The 18,475-nt window shown below is 38.0% G+C and overlaps 1 protein-coding gene across 2 annotated transcripts in view; it reads left to right on the top strand.

Moving 5' to 3' along the window:
- The window catches only part of EPB41L4A (erythrocyte membrane protein band 4.1 like 4A), a 116,154-nt gene that overhangs the window by 28,720 nt on the left and 68,959 nt on the right, over positions 1 to 18,475 (top strand). For both annotated transcript variants that reach the window (XM_056514084.1, XM_056514083.1), the window contains exon 2: positions 17,801 to 17,905. In XM_056514084.1, the coding sequence (XP_056370059.1) occupies positions 17,801 to 17,905 (105 nt within the window). The remainder of the gene's footprint in view (positions 1 to 17,800; positions 17,906 to 18,475) is intronic.

The raw sequence follows: 18,475 nt of genomic DNA, 5'->3' as shown, positions 1-18,475 counted from the left end.
AGGTGTAATCTGAAGAAACCATCAGTTTTCTAGCTGCCAATATAGTGGTGCTTGTGAAATAGTATTTTGCCCTGGGAGACCATCTTGGTGTCCCTAGTCATAAATTACATTAACTCAGAGTGTTTGGTTTTTTCCATTTTTCTGTATAAAACAGCAAAAGAAGAAGTGTTAGAAATGTTCCCTGATAGGTATTTAAGTATAATGTTTTAAGGAGTACATTGGCAGGAAAGAAACTTTCCTTTTCAATGCGAAACTTGTTACACAGTTCTGATGGTGCCTAGCCTATGATGAGTTAGGACTTTACTTGTTACAACTAAGAAATGTCTTGCCTTTGAAACAATCAGCTTTTAATGAATCTGTGTTTTAAAATTTTGATAATAATTAAACGACTTTTAACTGTGGTTTTGGAGGTGACTTTTGAACTGTGAGATGATATATAGTCTGCCTGAACTTTATAGGCAGAGAGCACTTGTTTCTCTCATGCTGGAAGAAAAGGAAAAAAATTAGATAAGGTTCCTTGGAATTTGGTATTCAACTGCATTTTCTCAGACACTGTCTTTCTCATTTCTATATATAAGTGAAGAATGAAGTTTAATCTTTAAGAGAAACAAGCTGTGATTTTGACTGTGAATTGCTTGAGCTACAACTCTAGTAAGAAAATTGTCTATGCCTTCTAATTAAAGGTTGTGCATAAGAAATGTTTTTCTTTATCAGTATAATGTGTCAAAAACATAGCAGACTTGTCTCTGTGACATAGATGGCAGAAATCACATCCACAAGTTTAATGCTAAGTTCTGAAATATCAGCTCTATGTAATGGCAAGGCTGTGTTTTAATTTTTGCCAGTTTGCAAGCAGTGATTACTGAAGAGTGAAAGATTGATTTCCAGTTTCTGTTGGGACTGGGCTTCTTTCCTCATCTAGTTGGTAAATGCAAGCAAATTGAGTTTGGTATTGCCTTTCCAGAGGAAAGTCAAAGCATTGTCCTGTTACAATAGAGGTGATTATAGCTGGCCCTGTTTAAGCTGTCCAGAGTTTTCTCTTTTCAACAGTAATAATTCATAATAGTACATAGAGCTAAGTTGGTTGAATAAAACCATGAAAGACAAAAGTAAATGTAAGAATTGCAAAGTCAGTCATCTTATGTTATAATTAATGCTAAGCTATCAGATCATGCTGTGACTGAAATGGCTTTAAGTGGGTCACTGAGATGCCTGTGCCATTGCTTCAAAGTGCCCTGTTAGCAGCACAGTAATTTATTGAAAATAGTCTGCTTGAACTAAGAGTCTTCTGTTAATAATTACTGAAAAGAACTCATGACAAGTGCTGCTGGCTTCAAGTTTCTGTCTGTTCTCTTTAGAAACTCCTCAGAGGCAGCATTTCTGGAAATTTTGCTATAGGTAAACAGAGCTGAGCTGTGTAATTGACTTTATGTATAACCTATCTTCTGGCATGTTTACTTTTAATGTTAAGTTGACTTGATGGTTAACACTAGAATATCCCACTGCAGTTAAGACTTGTAGTTAATATATAAGAGATTCATGTAACTTCTTTTAACTCCTGCTTTCCTTTTATATAAATATAAACACTATAAAAATGAACAAAAAGTATTTTTGTGGGAATAGTAATTATGAGAGTGTCGACTAAGAATTAATCATATGCTGACTATATGAATTAATATGCACAATTACATAAACATATTTTTCAGCTTGTGTATTTATACCTTCAAAATATTTTCGAAGTTAAAGTGAGTAACATTTGGCTAAACAATACTCTATTGTCTTGGAACAGTAAGTGTACTGTTTATAACCATTTCAATAAAAAAGTACTGATAATGCTTGTTGACTAGAGGTCTGTACAGCCTCTGTTAGGAGTTGGGAGTTTTATAGACTACCTCTCATTTTCCTCCCTGTTTTTATAGTTGTATCAATGATATATATTTATTTTAATAATTTCTGTGTGAGAAAGGTTTCCTACAACATCCTTGGAAGCCAGGGATATGGGCATCCTTACCCCAAACTATTTCCACCTATTCACATTCAAGTCTAATTTCAGACAAATGCAGATAAAGTGATGCAGCATTAATTGGCTCTGTTCTTTGGACTGTGTTAAGCTGTGTGATAGGATCATTGAAGCTGGAATGAGCCTCTGGAGGTCATGTAGTTTATCTTCCTTCCAAGTTAGAGCAGGAACTTTCCCAGGTGAGTTCTGTGTCTCTCTGATGGCAGAAGCTCCATAACCTGTGGCTGTGGGCAGCCTGTTTCTGCACTTACTGCCTCTCCAGTGAGAGATTTCCTTTGCTGCATCTTGTGATCATTTCATTTTCTAACTGTGCATCTGTGATGAGAGTCTGGCTCTGTTGTTTCTCGCAGTAACTACATCCTCCCTTTACTTCTCTGCAAGTTCTAGATAAGTTCTCCCAGATACTTGTATGTCCACATGCTGCACCCCACTACTCACCTTTGCAGCTCTCTGCAGAACTTCGTCCTGGCTTATCTTTGTGTGGGGCTTGGATAAACTCACATTTTTACAGAAAGGAGGCTTAGTCAATGTGATATAACTCAGGCAACCAGGAGAGAGTGAGGAATAATAATGAATTTTCTCATGTTGGTCTGTAAACAATATAAAAAAGTTGTACTTCATCCTTGTCTAGATAAAGGTGACTATAAATTAACAAGACTTTTGATGTGCAACTTCTGATCCTAATTAGCCCAGAACTTTCCCAAGATGGTAGGAGTGTGAATGTTCCAGATTAACTGCAGCTGATCTTGGCTTCTGAAAGTAGGCAAAAATAGGTATTATAATGGCAATAAAATTACTTAGAAGGAAATATTTGCCCACTTTACAGTCCTAGTGGCTATGTATTCCTCTTGCTATTTTAAATGAGCATCTGTTTCTCAAGTAAACTACAGAGATAATTGAACTACAAAAATTGCCTTTTCCATAAAACAGAAATCTTAAACTTCCCACTTTATTTGTTAGGTTTTAAATTTGTGCTTATTTTGGTAAATGTAATGTATACAAGCTCTTCTGTGAAATACAGTTTTTCTGAATAGTATCTTGCTTGTGCAGTGAATACAGGATTAGGGCACAATGAGTTGAGTGCTGTCAAAGCAGCCATGTCACCAGCTGACTTGTCAAACAGTGAATTATTTGGAGCCTACTTATGCCACTTGGTTTTGACAGTGGAGTTGCACACTTTTTCTCCTTTGTGACAGATTTGAGAGCAAACCTTGTATAGGGGAATGTAGCAAGGCCTACAGTATTCTGCTGTTTGGTGAACCAACAGTATCTTTAACTTTCAACAGCTGTGCATCTAACTTATTCAAACATTTTCTTTAGTTTTGTCACCTAGAACAGTGCTTTGTAACCGTTGTTGGAACACTGGATGTTTACAGGTCTTGTGAATTGCCCTGTGAACCCAGCTGAGCCTCTTCTACTTGTGTCAGCTGAGGATCCTGAAAAGTCTTGAGTCCCTAAGACTTGTCCCACTCATAGAATTAATCAGATGGAGATTTAATTTTTTTTTTGCCACTGTCAAACATGCAATACATTTATGATCTCCAGGGAAAGAACTTAAAAATGGGTTTCATGACTGTTTTAGCTACTTGGCATTGTGTGATGATATTAGGTTTAGGAATAAAATGCTGAAGCATTTTATATTTGGGCACATGTCAGCTGTATTGCTTTTAGTGGATTTATGCAAAAAAGTAAAAAGAGGTACATAAATACACAAATAAGCATTTTGGTAAGTAGTGTTTAGTATCTTAAAACAGAAAGGATGCATGATCACGCTTGCAAGTGAGGAGGGGAAAAATGAAAAAAAATTGATTCTCACTGTGGGAATAAGTACAGAGAAGACTTTCCTATCACAACAGGAAGAGCTTTAGTAATGCTAAAAATACTTGCAGACAAATGAAGTCAATACAAATGTGCAAAAATCTCAATTGTTGAATATTAACATACTTAAAATAGTTTTTTGCCTTCTTTCATTTAGTACTAGCTTTTTCTGTAAAAACATGCAATTACTTGTTCTTGCTGGTTGCTAGGGCTTTTTTTAAACCAAAATTTAGACCTGCAATGATGGACTAGAGTTTTACAGAGCTTTACCTCAGGGCTACAGTAATGAGAAACTGCCCCTCTCCTCTCCAAAAAATGTTAGCCAAATAATTTGGCCTAAGTGATAACTGTCCTACTACACAAAATGGAATCTCCAGCATTGTTTGGGTTATTGCAGCTCTGAATGGGATAACAGATAGGTTCCTCTCATCCAGCTGAACAGTAATGTTGTTTATGCTTCAACCTACAACTCTGAATTGTGCAAAATTTGTTTCTTGGCAGCCTTCATGGACTGTTCTCAATCTAGCTGTACAAGTGGAGATGGTGGTTTCTCTTATTTACCTTGCTTTCAGTTGCCTGCACTTGATTTTCATACTGTGCTGCTTCTATGTCAAAATGTGACATCCCCAAATCCATCAGCTGCCTTTCTTGAGGAAACACAAGCAGCTTATTTCAGACTATAATATTCAAATCCTCTGTTCAGCTTTGAGTCCCTCACAACAAGAAAGTAACTGAGGTGCTGGAGCATGTCCAGAGAATGGAAACCTCTCTGGGAGCTGGGAAAGGGTCTGGAACACAAGTCTGATGAGAGGGGTTATTTAGTCTGGATAAAAGGAGGCTCAGGGGAGACCTTATTGCTCTACAACCACCTGGAAGGAGAGCACTGGTTGCTTGTCCCATGAACAAGTGATAGACAAGAAGAAATGGCCTCAGGTAGTGCTGAGGAGTTTTATATTGGAAAATGGCAAAAATTTCTTTATGGAGGGGTCAAACAATGTCAAACAGGCTGCCTGGGAAGTGGTCACCACCCTGGAAGTATCTAAAAGATGTGGGCATGTGGCACTTAGGGACATGGCTCAGTGTTATGGGTTTGGCAGTGCTGGGTCAGTGGTTGTTCACAAGGTTCTTGAAGGTATTTTCCAATTTTGGCTTTTCTGTGATTCTCTTATGGAATCAGTGTAACCTTTCTTTTCAGTGTTCCCAGAAGCTTTTGCTCTTGGGGCAGGGAATGACCACTAGGTAATAGCTGAATTTATAAAACCTGTCAGACAACTGTAAAGGAGTGAACAGTTTTACTGTAAAGAGGTGAGAACTACTTCACTCTAGGAGGAAGTGGGGATGCATAGGACCAAGCAAACCTTCAGCATCCCACTTGAGTATTTTCCATATTTTCTTAGTTAGCCTGGATAATCTTCGATCATCCTTCTATCACTGAGGGTTCGTTGCCTGTTCTGTGGTTTTACTTTATATTAAAATTTGTATTAGAGTACAGGGAAGATACTGGGGTAGTGTTGTCCACTCATCCATGGAGACCCTCAGTCACTGACTTTGGTGGAGTGTTGTACTGCAGCAGGTCCAGGCTGGACCTGAGAAATGTCAAAGTCACTGGTGTTCCTTCTCCTTAATTAACTGGATGAATGCCATGAACATCACTGCCATGGTGCTGTTGTCCTCCCAGGCCCAGTCTAGATGAAAGTTCTGTGTTTTAACAGCATAACTCTGTCTGGGAGCCACCAATTTCTGGCTAAAATCTCACATGTTTTGCATAACTGGATGTACCAAGTGCCCTTTAGCTCTGTGCTCTGGCTGGGATAATTGATCACAACTCCAGTGCAACTCCTGCAACCTGGGGGACTTGTTCATTTTCATACTGATTGGATACCTGCCTAAAATTCCCAGCAGGTTTCTGACTGAGACATCAGCAGGCTATGGCAAGTCAAAATCCATTCGATTTGTGAAGTTTAACGGAGAGATCTGTGCTATCCTGGTTCATTTTCATTGAAACGGGATGAGTTATGCTCCCAGGAGCGGCTATTTAGGTTGGCATCTACTTTCTCTTCAGCAGAGGGATGGGATGTCAAGTGCCTCTGGCATCTTGGTGAGAGCTGCTGGATTGGTTACAAATGGGAAATTGGATAAGACTGTCCTTGAGAGCACTTGTTATTGGGTATTTCAGCTAGAGCTAATAGGCAAATAAATGAATGCCTTGAATCCTCAGTCGTGGCTGAGACATTGTAGTACAATGTGGTGGCTGAGGAGCAGAGCTGGGAAGGAATAGTGCTGGAATGAATCTTTAACATGGTGGATACTGGACCAACACCTGTTAGGAAATAAAATGCTTGATTTAGACTTCTTTGGTGGAGAAAATGTACTGAAACCTACTTTGACTCATGTAGAACTGGACCTTTCAGTGGAAAGAGACAATCTTGCAGTTTTAGTGTCTGTGTTTCTTTTATTAGCTACCTGGCATGAGGTTTCAAATCTCACCTTGGCTGGGAAGCATCAGTATTTTGGGGGATGCCCTAAATAATAAAACAGCCTCTTCCACTTCTAAACAAATATGGTTATTTAAAAATCATTTTACAAACATGTTGTAACATGTACGTAGAAAGAGATACATATTCTAATATGGTTTTGGGTGTTGTCTCATGTAACAGTCCTTATGTGGTTATTCAGAGAAGTTTTGTGAGAAGTTTATATCACCAGAAAAAAAGAAATGCAAAAATTAAGACCTTATACTTTACAAGGAAGGCTGCTTAGTTACAATTAATTCTGGAAAATGAGAGTCAATTACTTTGCAACAGAACTTCAAGAAGCACTACTTTGATATATCTCATTTAGCAGCCCATTAACAAAGGGATGAGTATGGGCATGGTGAACGTGCACATGAAGTGGGAGACCTTAAAAATTTTCAGAAACAGTGCCTCAACTAAAATGCCAGGGAAAGTCTAGAGGCTATTACTTTATTAAGTTCTGTTGAATGCACTGCTGGTTTTACTCTAAGCAAACCCACATTATTTTATCCTCAAGCAATCAGATCCTCCTGTACCTCCTATATTTAAAACATAAGGTTGTGGGTTTTTATTTTTTTTTTTAATTTTTTTTTTTAATTTTTTTTTTATTTTTTTTTTTTTTGTTGGTTTATTTTTAAATTTTTTTAATTTTTTTTGTTGGGATTTTTTTTTCTTTTTTTTTTTTTTTTTTTTGGATTTCAGTGTGAATAGGATTCTGTCCGACTCACCCAGTACTAAATTTACTGTAAACAAAAATAATGCTTACAAAAGTCTTGTATTCACCACAGGTCAGAGATGAGTTATTTTACCTTTGACATTTGGACATAACCAAATACATTTTGAACAAGTTAAAAATGAAACTAGTGATCTTCTATTTGAAATGTAATGGTCTAGTCTGCAGAACACGTCATGACTTGCCTGCAGTGAAAGAATTGTGTTGGGCATATGCAGTATTTAAAATAATTCCTTTAAAACATGTTTGTTTGACATTCATCCAGTGCTCTGTGGCAAGGCACAGCTGTAACAGAGCTGGAGATTCTCTGCTGGAGACTCCTGACAATACACCAGTGGCTTGCCTGGAAGCTCACCATTCAAACAGAATAGTTTTTACAATCAGAGTTCACTTGCACACTTTATTTTGCTTTTATTGCAATCACTATTTTTTTACTCTGATTATTGGGAGGTAGCTGGGACCTGTGTGCTGTTTGTGTCCAAAGAAAGGTGATTAAGCTCATGAGACCAGTAGTTCCACTGTGAGAAAATTTTAGGCTGAAGGCTTAAAATCTTATTTCTAACAATATTCTGAAATTCTCTGCCTTAAAATCAGTAATAAATTTCACATTTACTAAAATCTGAATGAGTTATTTTCACATCACCTGTGAAACATCTTTTTTGTTTTTGTTTTCTTCTGGTAATGATCAATGCCTTTTTTTTGTTTGAGATTTCATGTCTATAGTCAGCAAGCTGTTTTAAAAAAACGATTTTCTTTCTTGCTTGAGATGTGTAAGTAGACTCATAGAGTATAGCAGATAGGAAAGGATGGTGTGCCTGGGGCATTTAATTAGCTAATTTAATTAACTGAGTCTGATAATGAAGATGCTGCAAGGATGCCTTTTTCAGTGGATTTTAATATGATCATTAAGGTGTTAACTGCTTACATCTCTTCATCTTTTCTTAATGCACAGACATATTTGTTGGTTTTTATTAAATGTAAAGAAAGAAGGATTTGGTTTTGCAAAATTACCTATGCCATGTTTGCCATTGTGCCTGTGCCACCTGTGCCATTGTGTATAGATCTTTATATGCTTATCACTAATCTCCCTATCATGTGGCAGTAAAGAAATTAATCTAGATTTGCACATGTATATAAGTGCTTTATATTCTCCTTCATGGAGATACATGGTAGAGATGGTAATAAAGGTGAGTGTGGATTTTTCTTTTTTTCTCCATTGCCTTTCTAGTGTCCTTGCCTGAATCACTGTGATTAACAAGTCACTACTTGAGAGGTTTAATTGCTTAAAGGGAAAAAGAATGGATGCCACAGGGAAAGAAAATATCACTAAAATATGGCATAGTTTCCCTTAAGCCACACATATTTGGTATTACTTTTTCATAGGGGGATAGATGTGTTATCACTACAGTTCCTTTTAAAAGAAAGCTCTGAGGAAATAACTGTAAATTCAGTGAAAAACTTGTGGGACTTTCCTGAAGGGCAGGTGCAAGGGAGAGGGTTGTTAGACCTACTGGAGTTGATTGTTCTCTTTGTAGGTTTTCCACTCATCAGCTTTCAAATTCTGCAAGTAATTATTTCACAAAGTTTTGTTCAAATCAGTTAAGCTATTTCCAAGTGCAAAACAAGGAGAAAAAATGGCTGTCAAAGAAAAATAAAACCAGGCAACTTTTGTCTGAGAAAATCTTGGAGCAAAGGCTACAATTGCTGTCAGCTTGGTCACCACGCCAGAGATCTGTTGTTCTCTGTTTGCTGGGCTTTTTTTTTAAAGATATGCCTAAAAGAAGCCCATTTAAGATGCTGGGATCTCTCTCTCAGGAGAGATTTCCCCAGACTTTATCAGTGAAGTCCTGTTAGGATGCTGCCTCACACTGGCCCTATCAGGTCCTGGTGAGCCAGGGATGAGTGGCAATGCCAGGGGGGAGACAGAGATAGTCTGTGTGAGTTCCTGGGGGAGGGGAAAAAACTGGTGACACTGCCACATACACACAAAAGAATGAATTAAAGGTTTGCAGGTTCTGTCGATCCTTTAAATTTAAATCATGTGTGTTTTTATTTTAACTTAACACTAGTGTTTGTGTTTATTTATGTGCAGGGGTATCATTCTACAAAAAACAAAACAAAACAAAACAAAAAAAAAAAAAAAGAAGGCTGTCTTGGATTCTGTTTTATCTGAGTGTGCAGGGCTGGAATCTGCAGTGATTCAGGAGCTGACTGACAGCTGAATGATTCAGGAATTGATTGGCAGCTGAATGAGGCACTCTGGCTGTGAGTGTGGGTGTGAGGGCCAGGCAGCACTAGCAGAGGGTGACAAGAGCTGGGAGCTGTGATGGAAACCTCCTTTTCATCCCCCTCTGCTGCCACGGCTCCGTCAGCATCCTTCCTTTCCCATGCAGGGGCTTTTATGTGTTTTTTTTTTTTTTCAGTCAAGCCTGTTAAAGTTTAATGCAGCCCAGCACCAGTAAAATGGTAATATGAGCCCATGCAGTGTGTGGCACTGGATAGCATCTCTTCAGGACAGCCAGAAATTCTAGAGGGGGAAGGAGAGAATGCAGGTGTATAGAGTTCCCCATTAGCAGCCATTGTGGTCTGCTAATGGGTAACTTATTCTTGTCTTGGTGCAAACATGTTGACTGCTTTTTTTGTCTGTATATGTGTGACATTTGTTAGTGAGAATATCTGGAAAACTATTTTCAGAACAAAAATACTTGCAGTGTATCCTGTATTGCTCTAATGAGAAATGTCTATTAAGCAAAAAATGAAAACATTTTTTAAAATGTTAATCTTAAATTATATTTTTTTTTAGTACGAAATTCCAGATGTTTATTATGAGAAATTTAAATGAGAATTAAGTTTCCAATATAATGAAATCAGTTTTCTGGGAAGCACCATGACAATCAAATTATCAAAGATATACAGAAAACGCATGTACATTTTTTAGGATCATATATGCATTCCTTTGCCTTCTGTCTGTCACCACTGCAGAAGTAAGTAACTTGATGGTGTCAGCCCAAGTGAGAAATTGAACTTCATTGAACTGGACATAAAACTTTTAAATCCTAAAAACAATGAAGTATTTGAGAAAAGGTTTTTGGGATGTGGGGCAGGAATCCCTCGGCTTGTGGTGGAAGAGGAAAGTTCCAAAGATCTATGTGCTTTGAAAGGCTTGTTGAATGGAGAGACCTACTGTTTTTGTTTTATATGCCCCCCTCTCTTTCTTCTCTGAGTCACCCATGCCAGATCTAGGGAGAAAAGGTTCTCTGTCCTTTCATGAAAAATGTCCACTCTTTGTCTTTTCCATTAGTTTTGTGTCTGAGAAGGTTCCACTGTTTTTCTTGTAATGCTTTCTCTTGCAATATCTCATAAGTGATGATTAGACAGATCAATTAATGGAATCAGATTATAAACAAAATTGTGCTAGCACCATTGCTTTTGAAGAAGGAAAATACAAAAAATTATTAATTTTTTTTTTTTTAACTGAGCTTGACAGAGGTTTCTAAGGTGGGAATTCACTTGAGGGTGAAGATTGAAGCCTCTATGTTCTATATGTTGTAGACTTTACTCTTGAACATGGGGATTTAGAAAGGAAGGGTTAAATAATAAATTGAGAACTTACTCTGGAATTACCCTTATAAGTTGCTGACTTCATGACCAGAACACTGATGAACTAAAGGAGGGGGAAGAAAAATGGGGGGATGTGACAAGTAAGTCAGAGAGCAGCAGAAATAATTATCCTAAGAAAAGAAGAAGCAACTTGAAGGCAAAGAGGTTAACAAGGCTGAGAGCAGGTGGTAAGCAGAGCATCAAATTTGGGCTTTGCTGGGGGAGAGAGAGCATGAGAAGGTGGTTTGTTTTTTGCACAGTTTAGTGGAGCTCTGTACAAACAAGCTTCTGCAGGTATGCTCAGCTTTGACAGTACAGCTATTCATTCTGAATGAAAAAAATGGCAAAATTAAGGACTGGCAAGATGTTCTCTGACCTTTTCTCATTTCCATTCTTCTTGTTCCTAAAAACTTCCCAAACAATCTAACACAAAAAAACCCTCTAACCACTCTGCCAGCTAATAGTTTGAGCCAACTTCTTACAACAAGGATATAACTTCATTACTTTTTGTTTAACAGCTGAAGTAATGGTAAAATCAAAATGATCAGCTTGACAGAGTGAGTGTCTAGTCTTTAATTTTTAACATTTCTCTTTCTGAAAGCCTTTTAGAGTTCAACTCCTTACTGACAGTCTCGCTTGTCAGTCTTGCACTTAAAGCAATTAAACAAAGCAAGTGACATATTTAAATTTTAAGTCCCTGTGCTCTAAAACTGCTGTGCATAATCAGTTTAATATGCTGCATGAAAATGCATGCTATACCTAATTTAAAAGAGGTGTTTAAGTGGATGACCATAGGAAAAGATAGAGTGTTAGGATTGAAGCTTTGATAACTCAAGTGCCTCCCTTTGGCACAAAGGCAGAAATCACAAAATCACAAATAGGAGGAATAGAACCAAACATACCAGAACTAGATGACTGGAACAAAAAGGATTACACCTATGTATTTATTCCTCAGTTGATATTTTGTACGTATGTTGACAGTACCAACATGAGAAATATTGTTGTAATAAAACATGAGAAATAAAGGAAGACAAAAGAAAGAAGAAATAAGGCAAAATAACTGAAATGGAGACAAAACACAAACTGAGAATGCCAAAATAAGCAGCAACAAAAATAGACTTTTAAAATTGCAACGAGTTTATATGAGAAAGGTTTCAAGAAAGACTTCAGTGAATGGAAAAAAAAATTGCAGAAACCACTCATGAAAATCACCTAGAAAACAGGGGATGCATACTTTATTTAGAGTGAATGTGCCAAAAGTAAGTACAGCATCCTTTCTCTGCCAGGGCAACACTTCCATCAAATGCTCTTCCAGGGAGCTGCTCAGCTCCTACAGTAAAAGGCCTTTTCTTATCAAGAAGGTACACCATGTCACACAGCTGTGAGTGAAGGGCAGTTTCAATAAGTAGAAAAACAGTAGTAACCTACATCTTCACCATTCCCAATAGGTGATTGTATTCTGTATTTTTAAATTTCATTATTATAGTCATAGTTCGTTTCTTAGGTGTAGAGTTATTCTAAGTACATGAGAATGATGGAAAAGTTCATTGGTATTCAGTTCTTCAGAAAAGCTCTTTTCTGTGAAAACTTGAAATGCCTTATTGTTGGTAGCTTAACTCATCTGTCATACAGTGAATGTAGATGCTAATGAACTGAATAATGTTAATATCAGGGGATAAATTAGTGAAGAGATTTTAAAATAAAATTTATATGGCTAGAATTACTCTAAACAGAACCATTTGCTGCCATCTTGTAAAACAGCATTTATTGCAGAGGAGAGATAATTTTAAAGCACTAGTAAATATTTAATTACCTTTCCAAAATTTAGTTGTCTCCCCATTACTTATTTACTTGCTCTATTTGCCCTTTATTGTCTTAATTGGGCTTTGATTCATGCTTAGAGAATTCCTTTTAATGTGTATGCAGGCCCAAATTGCATTGCTTTACCATGTAAATATAAATATACTTGCTTACATCTTCTCCCCAAAAAGTAATTCACTGAACTGAAGTAATTTCCCATAAAGCCAAACAATTTTAAAGTTTCATTTCTTTAACTTCTTTACTTCTGTGTTTCAGAGTGAAGTAAATTAGTTTACATCCATCTGTGACAGTGCCTCAAAGTGCACTCCAGCCAGTAGTGGAGCCTATGCTCCTAGGAATGTGCCCCTCTCTCAAGGAGTTGGCCCATGAGCAGATAAATTTGTGACAGATACAATAATTGCAAAACCAGAAAAACATGGTCCATCTTCAGATATTTTTTCTGGAATGGTGTTTTCTGATTGGAATGCGATGCTTGACCATTAGTGAAAGCAAAACTGGTCTGCAGGTGTCTTAATATACAGCAGTTAAAATTTAATCTGTTACATCCAGGCAGGTCAGACAGTGTGCCAAGTCTTGGGAGCAGTGATAGGGAAGTCTGTGCCTGTGTCCATAAATCCAAGGAGTTCTCACAGAAAAACCTCTGAAAACATGTTGGCATGTCTGCTGCCAGTGAAATACAAGTAGAGAGGCAGGGGTGGATTAGTACATTTTGGATGGTTCATTTTGATGATGTATACTTAGGGCAGCCTGTGATGTTTCATTTTTATTTGTTAAATTCTCAGTTTCTAAAAGTATTTACTTCTGTTTTATGATTGTGCAGGGGAATGTCTTGCGTAGTGAACAACACTAATGTAAATTCTTCTCTGTTTGGACATGCATTCTGGAAATTAAGGTTAAGTTGTTTTGTCTGGGTGAATATTTGTAAATGTTTAGCATTTTTAATTTAAAAACTTTTCTCTGCTTGAACATGTGGTATGCAAATTGAGGTCTGGGTGGCACACTGCCTTGGGGAGAAGGGGTCCTTAGTCTTCATTGTTAAAAATCAAGAACTTTGATTTCATGCCTTGCTGCTTTTGTCTGGGGAAGATGATGGAAAATTGCAGTGGTATCTAGTCTTTTCTGAGCTTGAAGTAAGGAGGAAGAATAGGCCAAAAAGAAAAGTGAGAAAATGCTGTTTGGCGATACCTATTTCTCCTCTGTGTCTGCTCACTCTCATACATAATTGTGTGCTGCCTTTGTGCATAATTTTAATCTTTCCTTAGTAACCTTTACCTAAGACAAGTACTGCAATTTTGCCTCCAAGCATGCTGCATCCAGGGGGACTCTGATGGGCATCTGAAAAGGCAAGGGCTGTGTTCAACCTAAGTTCTAAGCCCTTTTCCTGAGCAAAGGCTCATGAATTCTTCTGCATCTTCCTTAGCTTTTTTCTGGGTTGTAATAGGTAGAGTGTGTGGATTTAATTATTTTCAGGAGAAGAACATCATGATATCTGCTTGATCCAGAAGAAAGAATGCATTACTTTATTTTGATAACAAGACACTTCACAACCTATAGCACTTTTCCTTCAATACAGGGACTAGCATTCTACTGGGGCAGAGATTTTGTCTTTAAATTCAGTTAATGTCAGCAATAGTTCTGGCCTCCACGGCTCTGTACTACACAAGAGAAAAAAATTGAAAAATATCCTACAAGAAAAACCTCACTGGAGCTAAAAGGCAGAGACCTGTGTGAAGATAAAAATTTCTGGTGTCTAAATATAGAGTAATATGAATATGCTAAAACACAGTACTGTATGTACTGCTTTTAAAATAATAATTTCAATTTTATTAAGAAAGCTGCAGTTAAATCAGCCTTCTCCTGAATGTTCTGGCTGTCATTTTCTTTAGCCAGTATAAACCTGCCTTTCTGGTTTACAAAGCCACACTGCTAACATGTAAAGCAAGATGTTATGACTCGTTGAAACAATTCTTTGTTCTCGCTTGAAAGCATTGCTGATGGTATTTTCAAATGTACTTGGGTTAACCCCTGAGAATGCAAACCTTTCGCAAGTCTGAGCTTAATGTGAGGCAGATTATGTAATTTTTGCAATGCCATATGATGTGAATGTAACCCTGTTAACGTCTTTGATAGTTTTGGTTTCCAGCTTTGCTGAATTTTGCTGTAAGTTTTTTCAGGGGAAATAAGATGGCTTCTCTTAGTTTGCAAAACTTTGAGCAAACGTGGTAAAAATGTGTTTCAGGACTGAGAAGTAGTAACTAAGGGATTCATCACCAAAACTTCTCTTGATTCGACTTGAAGATGAAAATTACTTGTGTGAAACCCTGAAATCATGTGGCTAAAAATCAGAGCTTCAACTGAAAATGTGTCTGCAGTGGTTTCACCAAGGGTCAGTGTTTTGCTCCCCGGTGCTGGGAGAATACGAGGTTAAGGAAGGTGAGGTTTGAAGGGTGTGAGGATAGGTCCTGGCTCACATCCTGGCTGTTCCCTTCCAAAGCACTTCTTTGTGTTCAGCAGGCTTTGCTGAAAGATGTGAAAGGGATTGGCAAAGAGGGCTGTGGAGACTACAACATGCAGTCTGTTTTGGCTGAGCGTAACCAAAGCACTGAGCATCTTGCTGCTGTAAAGGTGGAGAGCCCCCAGCCACTGTAAGCTGGGTGGGTTTGCTCAGCCTTTCCTCACAGCCAGACCACCTGTTTCTGCAGGACCGGCAATTATTGAAGTGTTAACCGAGCTGTGTCGAAAGAGAATAAATTAACAGGCATTTATGTCTGCTCTCTGCCTAGCAGCCTAAGTAGAAATCGGTTAAAAAACCTTTTTAAGTGTGAAAAGAAAGAAAGAAAACCTTAATTTTAACCAAACCAGGTCTGAAAAGTGGATGTTTCTTGGGGAAAACACACCAGCTTTAGGGTCCATGGAAGGAAAGCTGTCCCAAAAGCTCCTAGTGCAGTCCTCAACAGGATGAAGCAGAAGACTTCCAGCCCAGAAGGGTACTTGTATTCTAAACTGGTGCAGAGTCATGTAAGTTGAACTCCTGTAAGACTTAAGCTTCTTTGGTTACTCCTAGGATTGTGACCATTATGGTAAGATGCCTGAATGTCAAATTGGCAGATTCATCTTGGTGGCTCAATCAGTGTTTCTTAGAGCTGTTAATAAAACCAGCTGATGCTGTGAATAATGGTACTGGTCAGACAAGGAGTGGAGAGCTCATTGAAAGCAAACAGATTTGCACTTCACACAATCACAAAAGCTGAGCAAGGCTTGGGTGGGCACCATTTGATGTGTCCAGGCTTTTTTATACCTTCTGCAAGGGCTTACTGACCTCACTGTGCTTAACTGTGTCTAAAACTGTCAGCTCTGAGTGGTTGATGGTGGAGACCCTTCAGCCTAGACATTCTCTAAATGTTTAGTGCCCTGCTGGGAGTGTTGCCATCATTTATCTGCATGGGTCATTTGGATTCAGGGCTGCTTGTTTATTTTGAACTTTTCTTGTGTCTCTTTCTAAAGATGCCTGTCCAGTCCTAGGTTCCCAAGACACTGTTGTACTTTTTAAATTATGATGGAAATAGTTAACAATGCTGAAGGTAATTCACCTTATATGACACAGAATCATAGAAAAGGCCAGTTGAAAGGGGCTCATCAGGATCATCAAGTCCAATATATGAATGATATAACAATATCCATTTTAGTGGAATGTCTCCTCTGCTTCATTTGAATGACAACTAATTTAAAAATAAAATGAGCAAGGACAATTACTACTTCAGTCTTAAATCCCTACTCTCTAATAATCAAATTTGTATTTTTATTATTTTTAAGCTCTGTTTTGGTTTGTTCTGTCTTTTTTCGGCAGTGCTCCTGATAGTCACTCAACAGCTTGTCCTGCTTTGTTCTCACAACCTGAGTTCAGCTTCTGTTGATGAAACTGATGATATTGCTCTGCTTTATCCAACTTGATAAATAGAAATTTAGTGCATTTCTGCTCACCTTAATCATGTTTTTCCCCGGATTCCCTTCTGTTTTGTGGCTCATCATTAAGGCTCACTATACGTGCTGAGGGAATATGTAATTGCAGTTGCTTGGTGCAAACAACCAGTCTGATGGATTTAGACAAAGAGAACCTTTTAAGTACATCTCCTGCTTTAAGCAAATATATAGTAAATGCAATTTCCAGCCTACCAGAGATGTTTACCTTGTCATGGCTTGTTTAGTGTGAGTGGCCACCCGAAACTGTTGTATTGTCCCTGCTTGTGGGATTAGATATGAATCCTGACCAAACGCACCTGCTGAAAAAAAAAACAGGCCTTCACCATTGTGATGTGATTGATACTTCACCAGTAGAACAAAATTAATGGATTTTTAAATCAGCATTATTTGCCATTTTAATTTTGAAATTATCTGTTCATAGGTTAGAAGGTGAAATTGCACAAACAATATCCCACAGCTCGTTTCTTTTCTCTGGGGTGATTTTACTACAGTCTAGTAGTTTATAAAATATGAAGCAGCTAAGCAAAACCTAATTATGAGTTATGTCCATGTTTTCTTGTGAAATTTAAGACTGTAGTCATGAAAGGCTCTAATTGATTCTGTGTAATTATTCTCCATCTTCCTCATCTGTTTGTTGTTGGCTGCCAGGCAAACCAACAAATACGAGGCATTCAGGTGGAAGTGAGCTTTTTATAAAGCATTCTCAACAGCACAATGTTGTTTGCAATATTGTCCCCAGCCATTGTTTGCAATACTGTCGTAGACACTTAATGAAGTGCTATTCAAGAAAACAGTGGGATTATTTCAATTCAAGGTGTTGGACTGCTCTTCCTTGTACTACCAAAAATATTTTACAAGAAAACAAATAAAATCTAACCTTATTTACAAAGATTTGTAACAGAGAAGTTAATGATATATAATTTAGGTCTTAAGGGCAGTTTTGCCTCCTGATCTCCATTGTCAGAGTTGGAGTGACAGGTCTGTACTGGAAGGGTGAGTGGGATTTGAAAAATGCTGTTTTCACCAGAGCTGGGGGATTTTTGTTTGTCTGTTTGTTTTTTTGTTTGTTTTCCTTTTGGTATTGTGTAACTTCTACCTTGCCAGCTTCCTAATAGTATTTTACAGAATTATTTTTTAAACATGTAAAATATTTTCATCTGTACTGCTGAAATTTTTGTTAAAGGCACTGTTAACTGCCTTGGTTTTTTGGTTATTTTTTTTAGACAAAGCTGATTGAATGCATGAATGCCACTGCACATAGCTGACAAAGGCAGAGCATCTTTGTGATTAGGCTCTGTAAATTCTTTCCCACAGAAGTCAACGAAGGGGTCGGTTGTCCTGGGCTACGTATTTCGTCACTTAAACCTGGTGGAAATAGATTACTTTGGACTGCGCTACTGCGACAGAAGTCATCAAACGGTGAGTAAGAGACACAGAGCACTGGATTTGCCATGTGTAAAATTTGCCCTGTTGTGCTGTTTGCCTATGAATCATCAGATTGTAATACTTCCCCTCACTTTCACTCTCTCCTGGCTCAGGTTTCCATTAATGGTTTCTTTTGTTTGTTTGCAGTTAAGTCTTGGAGTAGCCATTAACATCGTGGATGGGAACTGAATCAAATGCTAAATGTTGTTGAAAACTAAATTTAAAAAGTACCAAAAAAAAATTATATAAAAGTAAGATTGGTATTTTTTCCTCTATAATACCATGCCCTGAAGCCAGTGCCTGGTGCTCTGTGCTGCTCAGCCTCACTTGGCCCTTCAGTGCCAGGGAAGCAATGTCCCTGAGTGCACCACAGCCTCCTTCACTTGCTGAAACACCAGCTGAACACCTGTTTCAAGGTGTGTTGGGCAGTGCCATTTTCACTTGCCTGAACCATCTCTGTGTTCCTGAGCCCATGTTCTCCTTGACAGGGACTCACCCCACATCTGAGGCTTTTTCCACTGGGACATTGCCATCCTAAACAGACATGAGGTGTTTCAGCCAAAG

This window comes from Oenanthe melanoleuca, chromosome Z (assembly GCF_029582105.1).
Source record: "Oenanthe melanoleuca isolate GR-GAL-2019-014 chromosome Z, OMel1.0, whole genome shotgun sequence".
In the NCBI taxonomy this organism is placed as follows: domain Eukaryota; kingdom Metazoa; phylum Chordata; class Aves; order Passeriformes; family Muscicapidae; genus Oenanthe; species Oenanthe melanoleuca.
This window is presented reverse-complemented; position numbering and strand designations above follow the sequence as displayed.